General features: G+C 49.0%; 1 protein-coding gene across 2 annotated transcripts in view; it reads right to left on the minus strand.

The window, feature by feature from the left end:
• lratb.1 (lecithin retinol acyltransferase b, tandem duplicate 1) overlaps positions 1–17,691 on the minus strand; it is a 270,816-nt gene that overhangs the window by 142,994 nt on the left and 110,131 nt on the right. For both annotated transcript variants that reach the window (XR_011940145.1, XM_072496002.1), the window contains exon 9: positions 16,611–16,807. Coding sequence is in view for 1 of the 2 variants with exons in the window: in XM_072496002.1 (XP_072352103.1) it covers positions 16,611–16,807 (197 nt within the window). In the remaining variant the exon portion in view is untranslated. The remainder of the gene's footprint in view (positions 1–16,610; positions 16,808–17,691) is intronic.

Here is a 17,691-nt window from a genome sequence, read left to right on the forward strand (position 1 = left end):
CCCCCCATCAATCCACTGGCTGACACCTCGCTCCCTCCCCACATCCGATCTTCACGCTTGTTCCTCAGAATCTCCTTTTACCCACCAGCACAATCCCTTCATGCCGAGGCGCAGTACCCACACATGCCACCTGCCATGGGCCCCCCTGACCCATCAAACATGTGGCTCACAATGCATTCTGTTTGTCCCCGCAGGAGAAGATAGCCCATAATAAACGGGAAAGGACCAAGACTTGGTGGTGGTGGTGGTGGGGGGGGGGGGATTCCCAGAGATTAGAGTCCTCATCCCCTATAAGGAACAGGCCCTGGAAATCACGTGGTTGCCCGAGGAGAGAGCAGTCAACGACAGCGAGGTTGGCCTGCGCCAGACAGGTGATGACACACCGCCCCTTCACCCAAATGACCCATCTCAGTGAGTTGGTCATGGCAGAGAAAATGATCCTTCCCTCTCACTGACCACAATTGTCTTGCAGGATCACCATCTGGAGCTCCGAGGAGACCACCAGCGAGGCGTCACAGCTATCACCCGCACCTTCCACCAGCGCAGAGACCACCTCGGTGGGTGGCATTAGTGAACAGGCTTCTGCAGAGCACCACACCGTTGCTGATGCACATCAGGTGGAGAAAGGAACATCCAAGTGAGACAGTAGTCGGAGGTCTGCTGGATCCCAGGACACAGCTGGGTCCCAGCCAGGTACCGAGCCTCTAGACAAGGTTGTCCCAGAGCTGATGGTAAGACACAGCTGTGAGATTCAGGAGGGGGTGACAGAGACATTCCATGACTGAAAGACCGATTGGAGGAGTCCCAAACCCTTCAGGCGCAGGAGATCTGTGGCACCGAGGCCAACACTGCTAGGGTGACAAGCGCATTGGAAAACCTGGAGCACGACATTTACGTCTTGAATGGTGGTGTCCAAGACACGGCTCAGCCTGTGACAACCATGGCGGAGCTCCTCGTCACCATGACCCAGTCACTGAGGGGCATGTCCGAGATGCAGGTGGACATTGCCGAGGCACTGCAGAGCGTAGCCCAGTCACTGAGGACCATTGCGAAGAGGGTCGGTATCATGGCGCTGCCAATGGGAAGCCTCCAGGACTGGCACGCCAGTGGCTCAGAGGCCTCTGGAGCTCACTCCAACTGCCCACCAGTCCCATGGAATCCCCCAGGGCCCTTCGGGCACCATCAGGGAGGAGGAAGGGCTGGAGGCCAACCCGGGGCCTGACACCAAGGAGACTACAGCAGCCTCCAATCCTTCTGAATCCCCCTCTCCTGATGCCGGCACATCTCAAGAGCAGCGGGCAGAACAGTGTGGCACAGCGACACTGTGCTCCAGGCCCTCGAGAGGACGTCCTCCAAGGACATCAAAGGCCACAGGGCGGGGAAGGCAGGAGGCTGCCTCCACCCCTGATGTGCATCCTAGGGACACACCTAGACCACAGAGGATCAAGAAGAGTGAGGAGCATTGAGTGAGCACTGGTGAGGTCACTATCTGTAGCTCAGGGGAATGGAAATTTGTCATTTGTCACAGTAAAATGTTCACTATTAAAACATGTCACACTCATACAGATGAAGCCTATGTCAGGTTAATCTTCACAGCGGACCTGCCCGCACTCCCACACCCTGCTCCCCAGGCACAATGGTCTAAGGCCAAATGCCCCCGATGCAGACCCCCTTCAGAGGATGGGTGTGAGCGTGCTGTCAGCAGAAAGACAGGAGTCAGGCTTTGGTATAAACTGAGGAGTACTGGAGCTTTCCTTGCAACGTGTTATCATCACTCTCCTGCCTTGTATAGTGACCAGCTGACAGTGTCAGCACAGGTCCATGACCCTGGAGTGAGATACACAGACTCTAGGGAGGGGAAACAAGGGAGGGGTTGTGTTAATGCGGGGGTGAGGGAGGCGGGGTGTTGAGCTGAATGACACTGCCTTGAGCTAGGACAATCTGGAGATGATGAGGGCCTCTCGGGTCCTCCTTGAATGTCGGACCCTCCCTGCAGCCTGTCCTTCATCCTCCGGCTGCTCCTCGGGCTCGTCTTGCAGCCCATTCTGGTCCGCCTCCACCTCCTCCTCAGACATGGCCACATGTCCCTCCAACTCCTACCAGCATGTCATCCCGCAGATTGTGGTGAGCACAGCAGGCCACACAAAGTGGGATTCCCACTGGGGGGTGTACTGCAGGGAAACACCAGAGTGGTCAAGGCATCGGAACTGCATTTTCACCAGCCCGATGCACGGCTCAATGACACCATGGGTGGCAAAGTGGGCCTTAATGTGTCGGGTTTCTTCCTCGGTCTCAGGCCGCTGCACCGCCATTATCAGCCCTGTCCTCAGCAGGTATCCCTTGACCCACATGAGCCAACTTGCCATCCTGGGGTGGTCTTCGAAACCGGGATCTCCGAGTTCCCCAGGATGTAGCTGTCATGCATGCTCCCAGGGTAATGGGCACACATGCATTATTCTGAGGGCGGTGGTCGCACATGATCTGAACATTCAGGCAATAGAACCCCTTCCTGTTAATATAGGGCACTCCCTGATGCCCTGGTTTTCGCAAGGTGACATGTGTGCCATTGATCGCCCCTGGGCCTGGACATTCCAGCGATGGTGGCAAATCCTGCAGCCTGGGCATCTTGATAGGCCGGGTCCAGGTCGATGTTGATATAGTCTGATACCCGGGCATACAGCACATTCGTCACCTCCCAGATGCACCTGTGGGTGGAAGATTAGGATAAGCCACACAGGTCCCCGCTGGAGCTCTGGAATGACTTGGTGGCATAGAGGTTGAGGGTTGCGGTGACTTTCACGGGCACCGGTAGCGGGTGTCCTCCTCCACCACGGGGTGCCATGTCTGTTAGGTCAGGCACTGTCTCTCTGCTGAGATGCAGTCTTCTGTGACATATGCTATACGTCAGCTTTGGAATAACCAACGACGCCTGTACACATTGGGCCGTCACTGGCCTCCCGTCAGCTTGATAGGCGGCCGAGTCGTCAGAGTGCGCGGTCGCCTCCTTCACATGGGGTGCAGCCCCCGGCCTGTGTTGTCGCTGCTGCCTCTACAGCATCTGCCCCCTCGGCTGCCACCAGCACAGCGAGGGCAGCCTCCGCGGGATCTACACCAGTAAACAGTTTCATCTGGAAGGAATTGGAGAAAGAGGGACCAACAATCCATGAGGGCTTCCATCCCGGGACTTTCAAATCCCCCAAGCCTCCCCCATCCTTACTATGACTGTCCCACCTTCTCTCAGCGAGCCAATTGTGCTGGCAAGCCTTGGGCTGGATTCTCCACCGGCGGGATGCCCTGGTTGCCGGCAGCCCGGGGGTTTCCCGACGGTGTGGGGCTGCCCCACAATGGGAAACCCCATTGACTAGCCGCCGTAACGGAGCATCTCGCCGGCGGGGTGAAACAGAAATATGGCGCGGCGGGGCGGAGAATCCAGCTCCTTGTTCTGTACACTTGCCCCCAGCCAGATCAGAAGCCCCTAGTCTCCACACCTCTGCCGGGAAAAATAGAGAGGCCATGCTCAGTTGCCCTCTGCTCATCCAGACACTTACCTTTGGCCGCGGGAAGATATTCAATGGTGAAGCCCTGTTGATTGGCAGCTGCCTTCGTGGTGCTGACATTCCTAGAGTTTAGACACACTGTTCAGGCATCAAACTTTGCTGGACATGCAGTGCACTAATCATCCTCTGAGAAGGCACTTGAAAGTTGAGAATATTTTGTTTATTAAACGGTCAACAGTAACAAAGATTTGAAAACCAACTACGTTACATTCCACATATTACACTAACCATTAAACAAAGAAACATCACCATTCCATATTGATACCAATATAAAACTATACCAGCTCACTTTCACAAAAAAAACAAATACATGGCATCACCCTTCGCAGATTTCACAACAGAAACGGAGGATAAGCCTGAGAATGTGCTATCATGTCCAAAATTTTGTCGGAGAAATGATCTGTCCATCAACGTGTTCCTTGTTCCACGTATCAGTGCCATTCTCCATCCAGGAGCCGCAGCTGTGCAGGCCCTCCCACAAGGCCCAATCTCACCCGAACCAAATCCTGGCATTTACGTATTCCACCAGCGCTCAAGGTGCAGTTGAATATCCTTGACTTCCAGGGTGTTTAATCCGCGGTGACATCCAGTTACATGCAGCATGCACCACATCAGCAACAAAAGCATCAGCAATCTGCAAAAGCATTTCTTCAACAGTGTCAGCAGGTGGCCCATTTGGATCAATGTCACGGACCAGGTTCCACAGCATTTTCTTGCTTTAAACTATTGCCTTCTGGACTCATACCTTGAGTCTGGTGTTCCAGGACCCAGGTATCTTAGAAAAAAATTGTCCTTTTTTCCGGCTACAAAAAAGGAAGGAAACAGCAATAGCAGCCTCCAGCCACCAGCCACCAGTAGGAGCAAGCAACACACACAACCTGCAGCTGTGTAGTGCCCTCACAACTAACAAGGCTAATTCCTCATTTGCAATAGCCTTCAGCTGTGAAGCTAGAGGCTGCTCACAGTGAAAGAGAGTGAAATTGAATTTCAGGAGAGAAGCTTCAGCATGTTTCTGTCCTGGAAGAGTTTGGTAGGACAGACAAACTGAAGCCGTGGTTGCCCCGGTTATGGACCTCCACAATATTTAAAGATGGATTGAAGGCCTCACAGATGCAAAGCCCCTCATGCCGCCCCCCTCCCCCCACCGAGCATGGGGCAGCAGCACCGGTGCCCTTGAGCTGTGTGCCATAAAATAGAAATGGCTACTCAGCTCTTCACTTCCCCTCAGTAGCCAGCTTCACGTTTTTGAAAAGGAGTACTAAACGATGCCCCTGTGACTTCCCGCTGGGGAGTCTGATAATTTCCGGGAAGCCGCTGCATTATTCTTGCCATTTTTGGGCAAGATCTGGAACTCGCCATCGGGAGCAGACTGGGTGGATGACCAACTTGAATCTCGATTTTGCCCCGATGGGCCCTGATCCACGCTGGGCAGAACTGTATTACACTGAGGGAGTTTCAGATTCCTCATTAGTGAGGGAGCTACACACAGTGTGAGATCTTGTTACATGATACGATAGTGAGGATGATTTTTCAGTGGTGGCAACATTAATTGCTCATCCCTCTTTATGTTAAAGATTAGTCTCAATGCACCTTCTGGACAGTGATACTACTCTACACTTTGGTATGTGTTCTTAATTAAGGAAAGAAATTGTTTTACAAACATAATCAGATAGAATTAATGCTAAACAAATGAAGTGAAACCTTTCAAAAAAAGTATTCAAATGTATACATTAGTCTTAAATGCACGGATTGTTTTCCATGTATAGCCTCTCTTAGACACCACACACTGGCATGGACTGGCTGAGCTGAACAGCCCATTTCTGTGCCATTTATCCTATGTGCAGACAATCACCCAGTCATGATGGTGAGAAGCCAATCTGCCTCTCTGTGCATCTGTTGATTCAACTGTATTACCAACAATTAAGAAATATATTTGAAAGTTCCATGCTGGATTATCTTCCATCCTGGTGGAGGAACAACTAGCCTCCAGGAAGTCTAGTCTGGGCATTTAATGCCCCAGTTCCTCTTGTCAAAACAATGGTGAGGCTCGTGGATTATTTATGTACAAATCACACAGCAGCTCCTGGGAAAGGTAAATGAAAAAATCTGGAAGTTGTTATCCAAGATGTGTTGCTTTGCTGCTAGCTTTACAAAAATTATATCTGATTCTCTTGATACACCATTCAAATATATTCTCAGAGAATCCCGACAGTGCAGGAGGCCATTCGGTCCACTGATCCACTCCACCCTATATCCGTCATCGCGTAACTTAACCTGTACATCCCTGGACACTAAGGGGCAATTATCATGGCCAATCCACCTAACCCGCACATCTTGGAACGTGAATACCATGACGTTACTTGAAGGGTAAATATGAACTAAACTCATCGCAGAAGGTTAGGATTTGTCCATTTCAGTCCAAGAACCTTTTATATATGATAAAATTGTTTATTATTACTAAACAATATCTCTGACACTAAAAAAATAACTGTTACAAGTATGCAATCACAAAAACACAAGAATTAGGAGCAGCGGTGGACCATTCGGCCCCTTGTTCTGGCTGTCATTCGATAAGATCACGACTTATCTGATTGTGGACTCAACTCCACTTTCCTGTCTGCCTCCCTTAGGTGTTGATTAAAAATCTATCTAACTCAGTGGTGAATATATTCAATGACGCAGCTGCCACCACTCTCAGAGGAAGAGAATTCACAGTCTAACTACCCTTTGAGAGAGAACAATTTCTCCTCATCTCAGTCTTAAATGGGAGACCCCTAATATTTGAACTGTGTTTTCCTCATACCTTTTCCATAGTGATTGTGACTGTTTTAAGTTCCTCCTTTCCTTTTACCCCTTGATTTTCAGGTATTGTTGGGATGTTTTTTGTGTTTTCTACAGTGAAGAAAGGCACAAAATACCTGTTCAATGCTTTGGCCATCTCCTTGTTTCCCATTATCAATTCCCTAGTCTCATCCTCTAAAGAAACAATACTCACTTTAGTTACACCTTTCCTTTTTGAATACCTGTAGGAAGTCTTACTACCTGCTTTTATATTTCTATCTAGCTTTCTTCATACTTTAATTTCTTAAAATAAAAAAATTAGAGTACCCAATTCATTGTTTTTCCAATTAAGGGGCAATTTAGCGTGGCCAATCCACCTAGCCTGCACATCTTTGGGTTGTGGGGGCGGAACCCATGCAAACACGGGGAGAATATGCAAACTCCACAAGGACAGTGACCCAGAGCCGGGATTGAACCTGGGACCTCGGTGCCGTGAGGCAGCAGGGCTAACCCACTGAACCACCATGCTGCCCCATACTCTAATTACTACCATATTATTTTTAAGTCATTGTTTGCTGGTTTCTAAAACCAGTCCAATCGTCTGATCTATCACAAATCTTCACAGTATTGTATGCTTTTTCTTTCAACTTGATACTATCCTTAACTTCTTTGGTTATTAATATATGGTGCATCCTTCTCATAGCCTGTCTTTCTTGTTGGAATAAATCTTTGTCAGAGTTACAAAATATCTCTTTAAATGTCTACCACTGTTTGTCCACTGATTTACCTCTTAACCTATTTTCCTAGTTCACTTTAGCCAACTCTTGTCTTTATATCCCTGCAATTGTCTTTATTTAACTTTAAGACCATACTTATACCCACAAGGTGAGATTTTCCAGAAAATTGGCAAAGGCCAGAAAAGTAGCATTGACACCAATGGCAATGGTGGCTTTCTCCGCCACATGGGGCAACACTCAAAAGAACTTTGAAGGATCGGGTCCCAAGACGTTGACGTTTTGGTGGCGGGTGGCCTCTTATTTGCCTGTCCCGCCAGCAACTTAGAACTGTGCCTGGGAATGACTCCCTGAGCACTGCACTCACCTGAGCCCCCCTGGAAGGTGTGCACACCTTCAGAGATCACTTATGATTCACGTCGTTCTGCTGTCACGTTGATGTAGGTGTAATTTCTGGTGGGGGATGATGATGATGATGATTCTGGAAGCTGGGCCTGATAATGACAATATTAATTTATTTTAATGATGTCCCTGACATTAAATGTCAGGAAACACACCTTGTCTGAGGAAATCAGGGCCATTTTCTCACTCTCAAACTGAATGTGACATTCTATCATGTTATAATTGCTGTTGTTTAGAGGCTCCTTTACTATGATATCATTAATTAATCCTGGTCCTTTGCACATTACCAGGTTTAAAATAGTTGTGTTTGGTGTTGTGTACTTTTGGTCTTTTGTACTTCATGAAGGAATCCACCAAACACTGCGACTTGTCCAAACCAGAATCTTTTATTGAGTCTCGTGTGGTAAGATAGCAATCTGTTACAGAGCACGTTATCATAGAGTTTGCTAACTATTCCTCTGGAACTTGCACCTAGCACTGACCATTCACATGTATGTCTTATTATCCACTCAATCTTCTTCTCAAGATGGCTGGCTGAGTCTCCCTTTATATCGGAGTCACAGGTCACATGACCTTGGTTTAGCGACCGCATGGAGTGTCTGGACCACCACCTGCTGGTTGGAGGTCACACACCTTCCAACTATGATATAGACCATAGGCATATCACCACAGCTGGCACTAGAATGTACTGCTGTAAGAAATTGTCACAAATATTCTCTATGAATTTATCTTCTGGGCTACCTTTGACAGTCTGATTCATTCAGTCCACAAGGTTGAAATCACCCATGATAATTGCAGTACCCTTTCTTATAAACCATCACTATTCCTTCTTGCATACTCTGTGCTATAGTGTAGATACTGTTAGGTGGCCTATACAATACTCCCACAAGTATAGTATTCATTATCTCTGCCCAAACTGATTCAATGTCTTTTTTTAAAAAAAAATTTAGAGTACCCAATTCATTTTTTCCCAATTAAGGGGCAATTTAGCATGGTCAATCCACCTAGCCTGCACATCTTTCGGTTGTGGGGGCGAAACCCACGCAAACACGGGGAGAATGTACAAACTCCACACGGACAGTGACCCAGAGCCGGGATCGAACCTTGGACCTCGGCGCCATGAGGCAGCAGTGCTACTCACTGCACCACTGTGCTGCTCACTGATTCAATGTCTTGATCTAATGTCATCCATAACTGATAAGAGCTACCCCATTAGCTTTCTGTCCTTCTGAAATGTCAAATTCTTTGAATATTTAGGTCCCCACCTTGGTCACCTTACCCTTGAAATGGTTATCAGGTCATACCTATCATTCCTTCAGCTTTTAATTATCAGAGATCTTTAAAAATTACATTAACTTTATAATGCCAATTTTCCACTTTCTAACAATGCAGTCTTCTTTCACTCTTTGTTAATTTGGCATTTCCGCAGCCAGTTGTTTGCTCTGCTCATTCACATGCCAGATGCCCTGCAGAGATACTACAGCATTTGCATCTTGCACTTCCAGAAACTTTCAGTGCAAGGTCACATTGAAAATAAGTAGGCAAGAATAAGTCTAATTAATGGCAAAACATCATGTGTTCACTGGCTATGTAAATTCTGGTCCATTATATGGAGTGCCACTATCCACCATGATCTTCCAAAAACTACCTCCCCAAAATTTGCAACGACATCTGCCTCGCAACTCAAGCCCCCAACTTTGGCACCTTGGAACGGACCTTAAATGAGGACTTGTCAAAACTTGAACATTATTGCAACACATGATGACTCAAGCCAAGCAGACACACACATGCAAGCACACAAAACCCACAAAATGATAGAAAAAGTTCTCAATGCCTCCGACCTGCCACTTCATGCTGATCTATTCAGTCCACCTAAGGTACGACTCCCATCAAGAAGGCCGTCCCACACAAGACTTCAATGCAAAGTTCACCTGGGCAAATGAATGGGAATCTTTGGACATGATAAACAAATACCTGGGCTCAAACCCAACTCAACAGCTGCCAAGTTTCAACGGCAACTTGGCTTCGAGACTTTACATTCGCTAAAGAAAATATATCCACCATTCTAAGAGCAATGCATTAGTGTTTTCCAATTGCTAACAGCAATGTGGGAGTACCTTCATCTTTTCACGGACTGCAGCGGTTCATGGAGATAGCTCACCGGCACTTAATCAAGAACAACTAGGGTTGGGCAATATATGCTGACCTTGCCAAAGACATCCATATCCCAATAATAATTTTTTTTCAAAATTCCTGTATTGCTATAATTCCATTATTGATTATTTTTAAAGGCATTTTTGTCAACATGAGATATGTTAAATGTTGCGAAATTGATCGATTTTCCACTCTGGGTAGGGAGCTCTCTGCACTCTGCTTTGCCAATGTGCTTTAGCCTCACAGTCTAATAATAATCTTTATTATTGTCTGTAGCACAATCAATTACTCACGAGACGAGAAGAGATAAAGTCAATCGAAGGCTTTATTAAGCAGACTTGTTCCCCAGCAGCTCAGTTACAGAATGCGGCTGCTGGGAGAACCCAGGTTCTTATACTCCGCCTTACTGGGTGGAGCCAGCAGGCGGCAGATCCAATCAGGACCCAGTGTCTGTCTACCAATAGCCTCTCGGCATCACAGGTACCGTACTACCCCTAATACATACCACCACATTCACCCCTTGTTAAAAAAGAACCTGGCGGGGTGGTGGGTCGCATGGTGGTAGGGGTTTACAAAGCTGGTACTGGAATTATCTTAGCACAGTGGCTATGCATCGATCTCAACGGTGAACTATTTACACTGCCGCTTTACTGGGCTATTGAATTATTTACAGGTTTTGCTTTGTCACGCGGATTCCACGAGTCGAGTGGGTGCCCTGGTCGTCCTTGTCGATCGTCTCAGCCCCGGTGGTGGTGCAGGTGCTGGCTCGGGCACTATCGTCTCTGGGAGCGTCGTGCTGTTTGTTCCTGTTTCACTACTCCTGGGCGGGCACGGGAGGAGGACCGATCCACCCGGGAAGGGAGCGGCCGTGGGGTGCGCCGGCAGGAGGGAGGGGGTGATTGGTATTGGGGGGGTGTGTGTGGTTCCGGCGGGCGGCAGGTCCCGCAGGGAGACCGCGTCCTGTCGGCCGTCAGGGTATGCCACGTAGGCGTATTGGGGGTTTACATGGAGAAGATGAACCCTCTCGACCAACGGGTCCGATTTGTGCGCCCGCACATGCTTTCGGAGCAAGCTGGGTCCTGGGGCTGCCAGCCAGGTCGGAAGTGACGTTCCGGAGGAGGACTTCCTAGGGAAGACAAGGAGGCGCTCGTGAAGCGTTTGATTAGTTGTGGTACACAGCAGCGACCGGATGGAGTGGAGGGCATCCGGAAGGACTTCCTGCCAACGGGAAACTGGGAGACTTCTGGACCGTAGGGCCAGTAGGACGGTCTTCCAGACCGTACCGTTCTCCCTCTCTACCTGACTGTTTCCCCAGGGGTTGTAACTGGTCGTCCTGCTTGAGGCAATGCCCTTGCTGAGCAGGAATTGACGCAGTTCGTCGCTCATGAAGGAGGACCCCCTGTCGCTATGGATGTATGCGGGGAAACTGAACAGTGTAAAGATGGTGCAGAGGGCTTTAATGACCATGGCCGCGGTCATGTCGGGACAGGGGATGGCGAAAGGGAAACGGGAGTATTCATCCACCACGTTTAGGAAGTACGTGTTGCGGTCGGTGGAGGGGAGGGGGCCTTTGAAATCCAGACTGAGGCGCTCAAAGGGTCGGGAGGTCTTTATCAGGTGCGCTCTATCTGGCCTGAAAAAGTGCGGCTTGCACTCTGCGCAGATTTGTCAGTTCCTGGTGGCTGTTCGGACCTCCTCAACAGAGTAGAGGAGGTTGTGGGTCTTCACAAAGTGGTAGAACCGAGTAACCCCCCAGGTGGCAGAGGTCCTCGTGGAGGGCTTGGAGGCGGTCTACCTGTGCGTTGGCACATGTGCCGCGGGATAGGGCATCGGACAGCTCGTTCTGCTTTCCGGGACAGTACAAAATCTCATAGTTATAGGTGGAGAGCTCGATCCTTCACCTCAAGATCTTGTCGTTCTTGATTTTGCCCCGCTGTGCATTATCGAACATAAAGGCTACCGACCATTGGTCAGTGAGAAGAGTGAATTTCCTGCCGACCAGGTAATGCCTCCAATGTCGCACAGCTTCCAATATGGCTTGGGCTTCCTTTTCCACTGAGGAGTGGCGGATTTCTGAAGCGTGGCGGATCCGGGAGAAAAAGGCCACGGGTCTGCCCGCTTGGTTGAGAGTGGCTGCCAGAGCTACGTCGGATGCGTCGCTCTCGACTTGGAAGGGGAGCGACTCGTCGATTGCATGCATCGTGGCCGTTGCGATATCCGCTTTGATGCGGCTGAAGGCCTGGCGGGCCTCTGTCGACAGGGGGAAGGTAGTGGCCTGAATTAACGGGCGGGCCTTGTCCGCGTAGTGGGGGACCCACTGGGCGTAATAAGGGAAGAAGCCCAGGCAGTGTTTCAGGGCTTTGGAGCAGTGGGGGTGGAGGAACTCCATAAGGGGGCGCATGCGTTCAGGGTCGGGGCCTATCACTCCATTACGCACCACGTAGCCAAGGATGACTAGACGGTCGGTGCTAAACACGCATTTTTCCTCATTATAGGTGAGGTTCAGTGCATTAGCGGTCTGGAGGAATTTGCGGAGGTTGGCGTAGTGGTCCTACTGGTCATGGCCGCAGATGGTTACGTTGTCGAGGTATGGGAACGTGGCCCGCAAACCGTGCTGGTCAACCATTCGGTCCATTAGTGACGCCAAATGGGACCCTTAAAAAGTGGTAGAGCCGCCCGTCTGCCTCGAAGGCCGTGTACTTGCGGTCACTCGGGCGGATGGGGAGCTGATGGTATGCGGACTTAAGGTCCACGGTGGAAAAGACCTTGTATTGTGCAATCCGATTGACCATGTCGGATATGCGGGGAAGAGGGTACGCATCTAGCTGCGTGTACCTATTGATGGTTTGACTATCGTCTATGACCATCCTCTGCTTCTCCCCGGTCTTTACAACTACCACCTGGGCTCTCCAGGGACTATTGCTGGCCTGGATTATGCCTTCCTTCAGCAGCCGCTGGACTTCAGACCGGATAAACGTTCGGTCCTGGGCGCTGTACCATCTGCTCCTTGTGGCAACGGGTTTGCAATCTGGGGTTTGGTTCGCAAACAAGGAAGGCGGTTCAATCTTGAGGGTCACGAGGCTGCAGATAGTGAGTGGGGGTATAGGGCCGCCGAATTGGAACGTTAAGCTCTGGAGGTTACATTGGAAATCTAACCCGAGGAGAGTGGGAGCGCAGAGGTGGGGGAGGACATAAAGCCGATAATTCCTAAACTTTCTCCCTTGCACTGTTAGGTTCGCGATGCAGAACCCTTTGATTTCTACGGAATGGGATCCCGCTGCCAGGAAAATCTTTTGGGTACTCGGATGGATTGAAAGAAAACAACGTCTTACCGTATCCGGATGGATAAAACTTTCCGTGCTCCCAGAGTCGATCAGGCATGGCGTTTCGTACCTGTTAACCAGCACTGTCGTTGTTGCCGTTTGGAGCGTCCGGGGCCGCGACTGGTCCCGGGTCACCGAAGCCAGTCGTGGTTGCTGCATCGGGGCGTTTTTTTCAGACCCCGTGGAGCCGTCCATGCTGGGGTCCTTGGCTATCAGCCAAGATGGCGGCGTCCATGGATCGCACGCGGTCGGGGGCGGAAAAAATGTCCGCGCCCATGGATCGCACGTGTCCGGAGGGTCACATGATGGCGGCGCCCATCCTCCCCGCGTGGAGTCCAGGACCCAAAATGGCGGCGCCCGTTGGCCGCACATGGATCGTTGGGGGGGTTGAGTCTGCTGTCCCCGTTCTCCCCCGGAGATTGCGGCGACCCTCCGGGACTGGCACACCGCCGAGTAGCCCTTCTTGCCGCAACCTTTACAGATGGTCGAGCAGGCCGGGCAGCGCTGCCGGGGGTGTTTCGACTGCCCGCAACAATAGCAGCGGGGCCCCCCCGGGTGGTCTGGTGCTCTGGCCGTGCAGGCTTGTGGGGGGATGGGGGGTGCCGGGGAGTCGGTCGCAGCGGGGGTCCACGGAGCCCAAGGGGCTGCCGCGCGGTCGGGGCCGTAAGTACGGGCATTTTGTGAGGCCACATCAAGGGAGGCCGCAAGGGCCCATGCCTCCGTGAGCCCTAGTGAGTCTCTCTCCAGCAGTCGCTGGCAAATTTGGGATGAGGTCATACCTGCCACAAAAGCATCCCTGATTGGGAGCTCCGTATGTTCGTTTGCGCTCACCGATGGGCAGTTGCAGTTCCTTCCCAATATTAGCAGCGCGCTGTAGAACTCATCCAGCGATTCTCCGTGGATTTGCCGTCTCATCGCGAGTTGCTGGCGTGCGTAGACTTGGTTTACGGGCCGAATGTAGACTCCTTTCAGCATGGTGAGCGCCGTCGGGAAATCCTCCACCTCTTCGATGAGCGTGTAGATCTCCGGGCTCACCCTGGAGTGCAGGACCTGCATTTTCTGGTCTTCTGTGATCCGGCAGGGGGCCGTTCGGAGGTATCCCTCGAAACACGCTAGGCAGTGTTTAAATACGGCCACTGAGTTTACTGCATGGGGGCTGATTCGCAGACACTCCGGGGCGATCCGGAGCTCCATAGTCTTTTTAAGTCTGCTTAATAAATTGTAGCACAATCAATTACTTACGAGACGAGAAGAGATGAAGTCAATCAAAGGCTTTATTAAGCAGACTTGTTCCCCAGCAGCTCAGTTACAGAATGTGGCTGCTGGGAGAACCCGGGTTCTTATACTCCGCCTTACTGGGTGGAGCCAGAAGGCAGCAGATCCAATCAGGACCCAGTGTCTGTCTACCAATAGCCTCTCGGCATCACAGGTACCGTACTACGCCTAATACATACCACCACATTGTCACAAGTAGGCTTACATTAACACTATAATGAAGTTACTGTGAAAATTCCTTAGTCGCCACACTCAGGCGCCTGTTCGAGTACTAGAGGATATGTGCACCTGTACCAGGTTAGATTTTTCCCATTTAGGAACAGGAGTAGGTAATTCTGTCCCTTCAACCTGTTCGCCAATCAGTAAGATCATGGCTGATCTATACTTTGGTTTCATTTGTCTATCTTGGCTCAAAATGCCTTGATACTGTTACCGTACAAAAATGTATCCTTCTTGTTCTTGAAAGCTCTAGTTTCCCACAAGTGTTAAAGGTATGATAGGTGAGGACCTTGAGATGATTGTAATCACTAAGGAGGCAGTATTCGGCAAGCTAATGGGGCTAAAGGTAGACAAGTCTCCTGGCCCTGATGGGATGCATCCCAGAGTGTTAAAAGAGATGGCTAGGGAAATTGTAAACGCACTAGTGATAATTTAGTAGTAATATTCACTAGACTCTGGGGTGGTCCCAGAGGATTGCAAAGTAGCAAACGTGACACCACTGTTTAAAAAAGGAGGTCGGCAGAAAGCGGGTAATTATAGGCCGGTAAGCTTAACTTTGGTTGTAGGGAAAATGCTGGAATCTATCATTAAGGGGGAAATATCGGGGCACCTGGAGGGAAATTGTCCCATTGGGCAGACACAGCATGGGTTCACAAAGGGTAGGTCGTGTGTGACTAATTTGGTAGAATTTTTTGAGGACGTTACCAGTGCAGTAGATAACGGGGAGCCAATGGATGTGGTATATCTGGATTTCCAGAAAGCTTTTGACAAGTTTTCCACACAAAAGGTTGCTGCATAAACTAAAGATGCATGGCATTGAGGGTAAAGTGGTAGCATGGGTAGAGGATTGGTTAACTAACAGAAAGCAGAGAGTGGGGATAAATGGGTGTTTCTCTGGTTAGCAACCTGTAACTAGTGCGGTCCCTCAAGGATCAGTGTTGGGCCCGCAGTTGTTCACAATTTACATAGACGATTTGGAGTTGGGGACCAAGTGCAATGTGTCAAAATTTGCAGACGACACTAAGATGAGTGGTAAAGCAAAAAGTGCAGAGGATACTGGAAGTCTGCAGAAGGATTTGGATAGGTTAGGTGAATGGGCTAGGGTCTGGCAGATGGAATTCAATGTTGCCAAGTGTGAGGCTATCCATTTTGGTAGGAATAACAGCAGAATGGATTATTATTTAAACGGTAAGATGTTAAAACATGCTGCTGTGCAGAGGGACCTGGGTGTGCTGGTGCACGAGTCGCAAAAAGTTGGTGTGCAGGTGCAACAGGTGATTAAGAAGGCTAATCGAGTTTTGTCTTTCATCGCTAGAGGGATGGAGTTCAAGACTAGGGAGGTTATGCTGCAATTGTATAGGGTGTTGGTGAGGCCGCATCTGGAGTATTGTGTTCAGTTTTGGTCTCCTTTACCTGAGAAAGGACATATTGGCACTGGAGGGAGTGCAGAGGAGATTCACTAGGTTGATCCCAGAGTTGAGGGGGTTAGATTATGACGAGAGGTTGAGTAGACTGGGACTGTACTCATTGGAGTTTAGAAGGATGCGGGGGGGATCTTAATGAGACATATAAAATTATGAAGGGAATAGATAGGATAGATGCGGGCAGGTTGTTTCCACTGGTCGGGGAAAGCAGAACTAGGGGGGCATAGCCTCAAAATAAGGGGAGGTAGATTTAGGACGGAGTGTAGGAGGAACTTCTTCACCCAAAGGGTTGTGAATCTCTGGAATTCCTTGCCCAGTGAAACAGTTGAGGCTCCTTCTTTAAACATTTTTAAGAAAAAGATAGATGCCTTTCTAAAGAATAAAGGGATTCGGGGATATGGTGTACGGGCCGGAGAGTGGAGCTGAGTCCACAAAGATCAGCCATGATCTCATTAAATGGCGGAGCAGGCTCGAGGGGCCAGATGGCCTACTCCTGTTCCTAGTTCTTATGTTCTTATGTCTTGCAGAGTGACAATTTATGGTTAATGGTTGCTGGAACTTTTATGCTGTATTTAAATATAGTACAATACAGCGAACAGCTTCTCCACCACATTTTATGAAATGGGGATCTTTTTATCTGCCTGAGATGCAGCGGTAGGTAAATTAATGTTTGCAGCCTCCAATGCCATCCATTTAAAATATAGATTTCTGCATATGAAAGAAATGATAGAAACAGCAGACCTGGTATTTCCGACAGGGTAACCTCAGAGAAATCACAGATGACATCAGGCAATTGGTAACGTCGGGGATCACCTATTTCATATACAAGCTGCTCGGCAACAGTCCCGAATGATACCAGTCCTCCAGTTTTAGGTGGTTTAGAAAGGACAAAGCTCCCATCAGAGGAACACTCAACCACTGGAAAACCAATGTTATCCCTGGAAATGGATGAAACAAGGATTTAAACAGAAAAGCAATTGCTATTCAAATTTAGGGTGCAATACTATCTAATAAAAAGACATGAAAATGTAATGGACTAACTAATCCATATACAGGCAGTGCTTGGACTTACGACATTATTGGTTTCTGAAAAATGCATCCTGTGTCGAAATGTCAGAACTCAGAACTGATTTTCTCATAAATACAAAATGGCGGTTTGTTCACTATTTTCAACAAAATAACCCAGAATTTTATCATCAATTAATTATGGATGAGTAATATATCAACAGGAACAAATTTATTGACATTAAAAAAATCATAGAAATGTACAGGTATATAGTGTACATTACCTACAAATTATCTAAAGACCACAGACACATTTTTAAAACCTTATAGCAATTTGTCTTCCTCATTCCTGGGCACGTGGGTCGGTCTGGACTTCGGTTGGAGATTTTGAAGGGACGTTCCCTGGAGCCTTCTGAGGATTCTTGGCTTCAGGGTTTTCTGGGAGTCTTCTCTGCTTTCTTAAAGAAAGTGTCCAAGGAAGTTTGGACAGATGCTCTCTTCTCCTTGTAGCAGCTGTACATGTTGTATATGCCCCTAATCACATAATGCACTGCAATCAATGTTGAGGTCATGTTCCTCAAATAGGGACATGGTGGGTTCCAAATATTGTAATGCCTCAGCCAATACGTGTGCAGTTAAGACTTTACGAGGAGGAATCTATTCAACAGTGGTTGCATCTTCTTTCTCTCCCACTCGTTGCTGTTCCAATTCAAAGAGGACCTCATTAGTTAATTCTTCAGAATGTGATGCCAGCAACTCATCGACATCCTCTGGGTTAATGTCTAAGTTGAGTTCTTCGCCCATTTTGACAACAGTT

This window comes from Scyliorhinus torazame, chromosome 3, assembly GCF_047496885.1.
Source record: "Scyliorhinus torazame isolate Kashiwa2021f chromosome 3, sScyTor2.1, whole genome shotgun sequence".
In the NCBI taxonomy this organism is placed as follows: domain Eukaryota; kingdom Metazoa; phylum Chordata; class Chondrichthyes; order Carcharhiniformes; family Scyliorhinidae; genus Scyliorhinus; species Scyliorhinus torazame.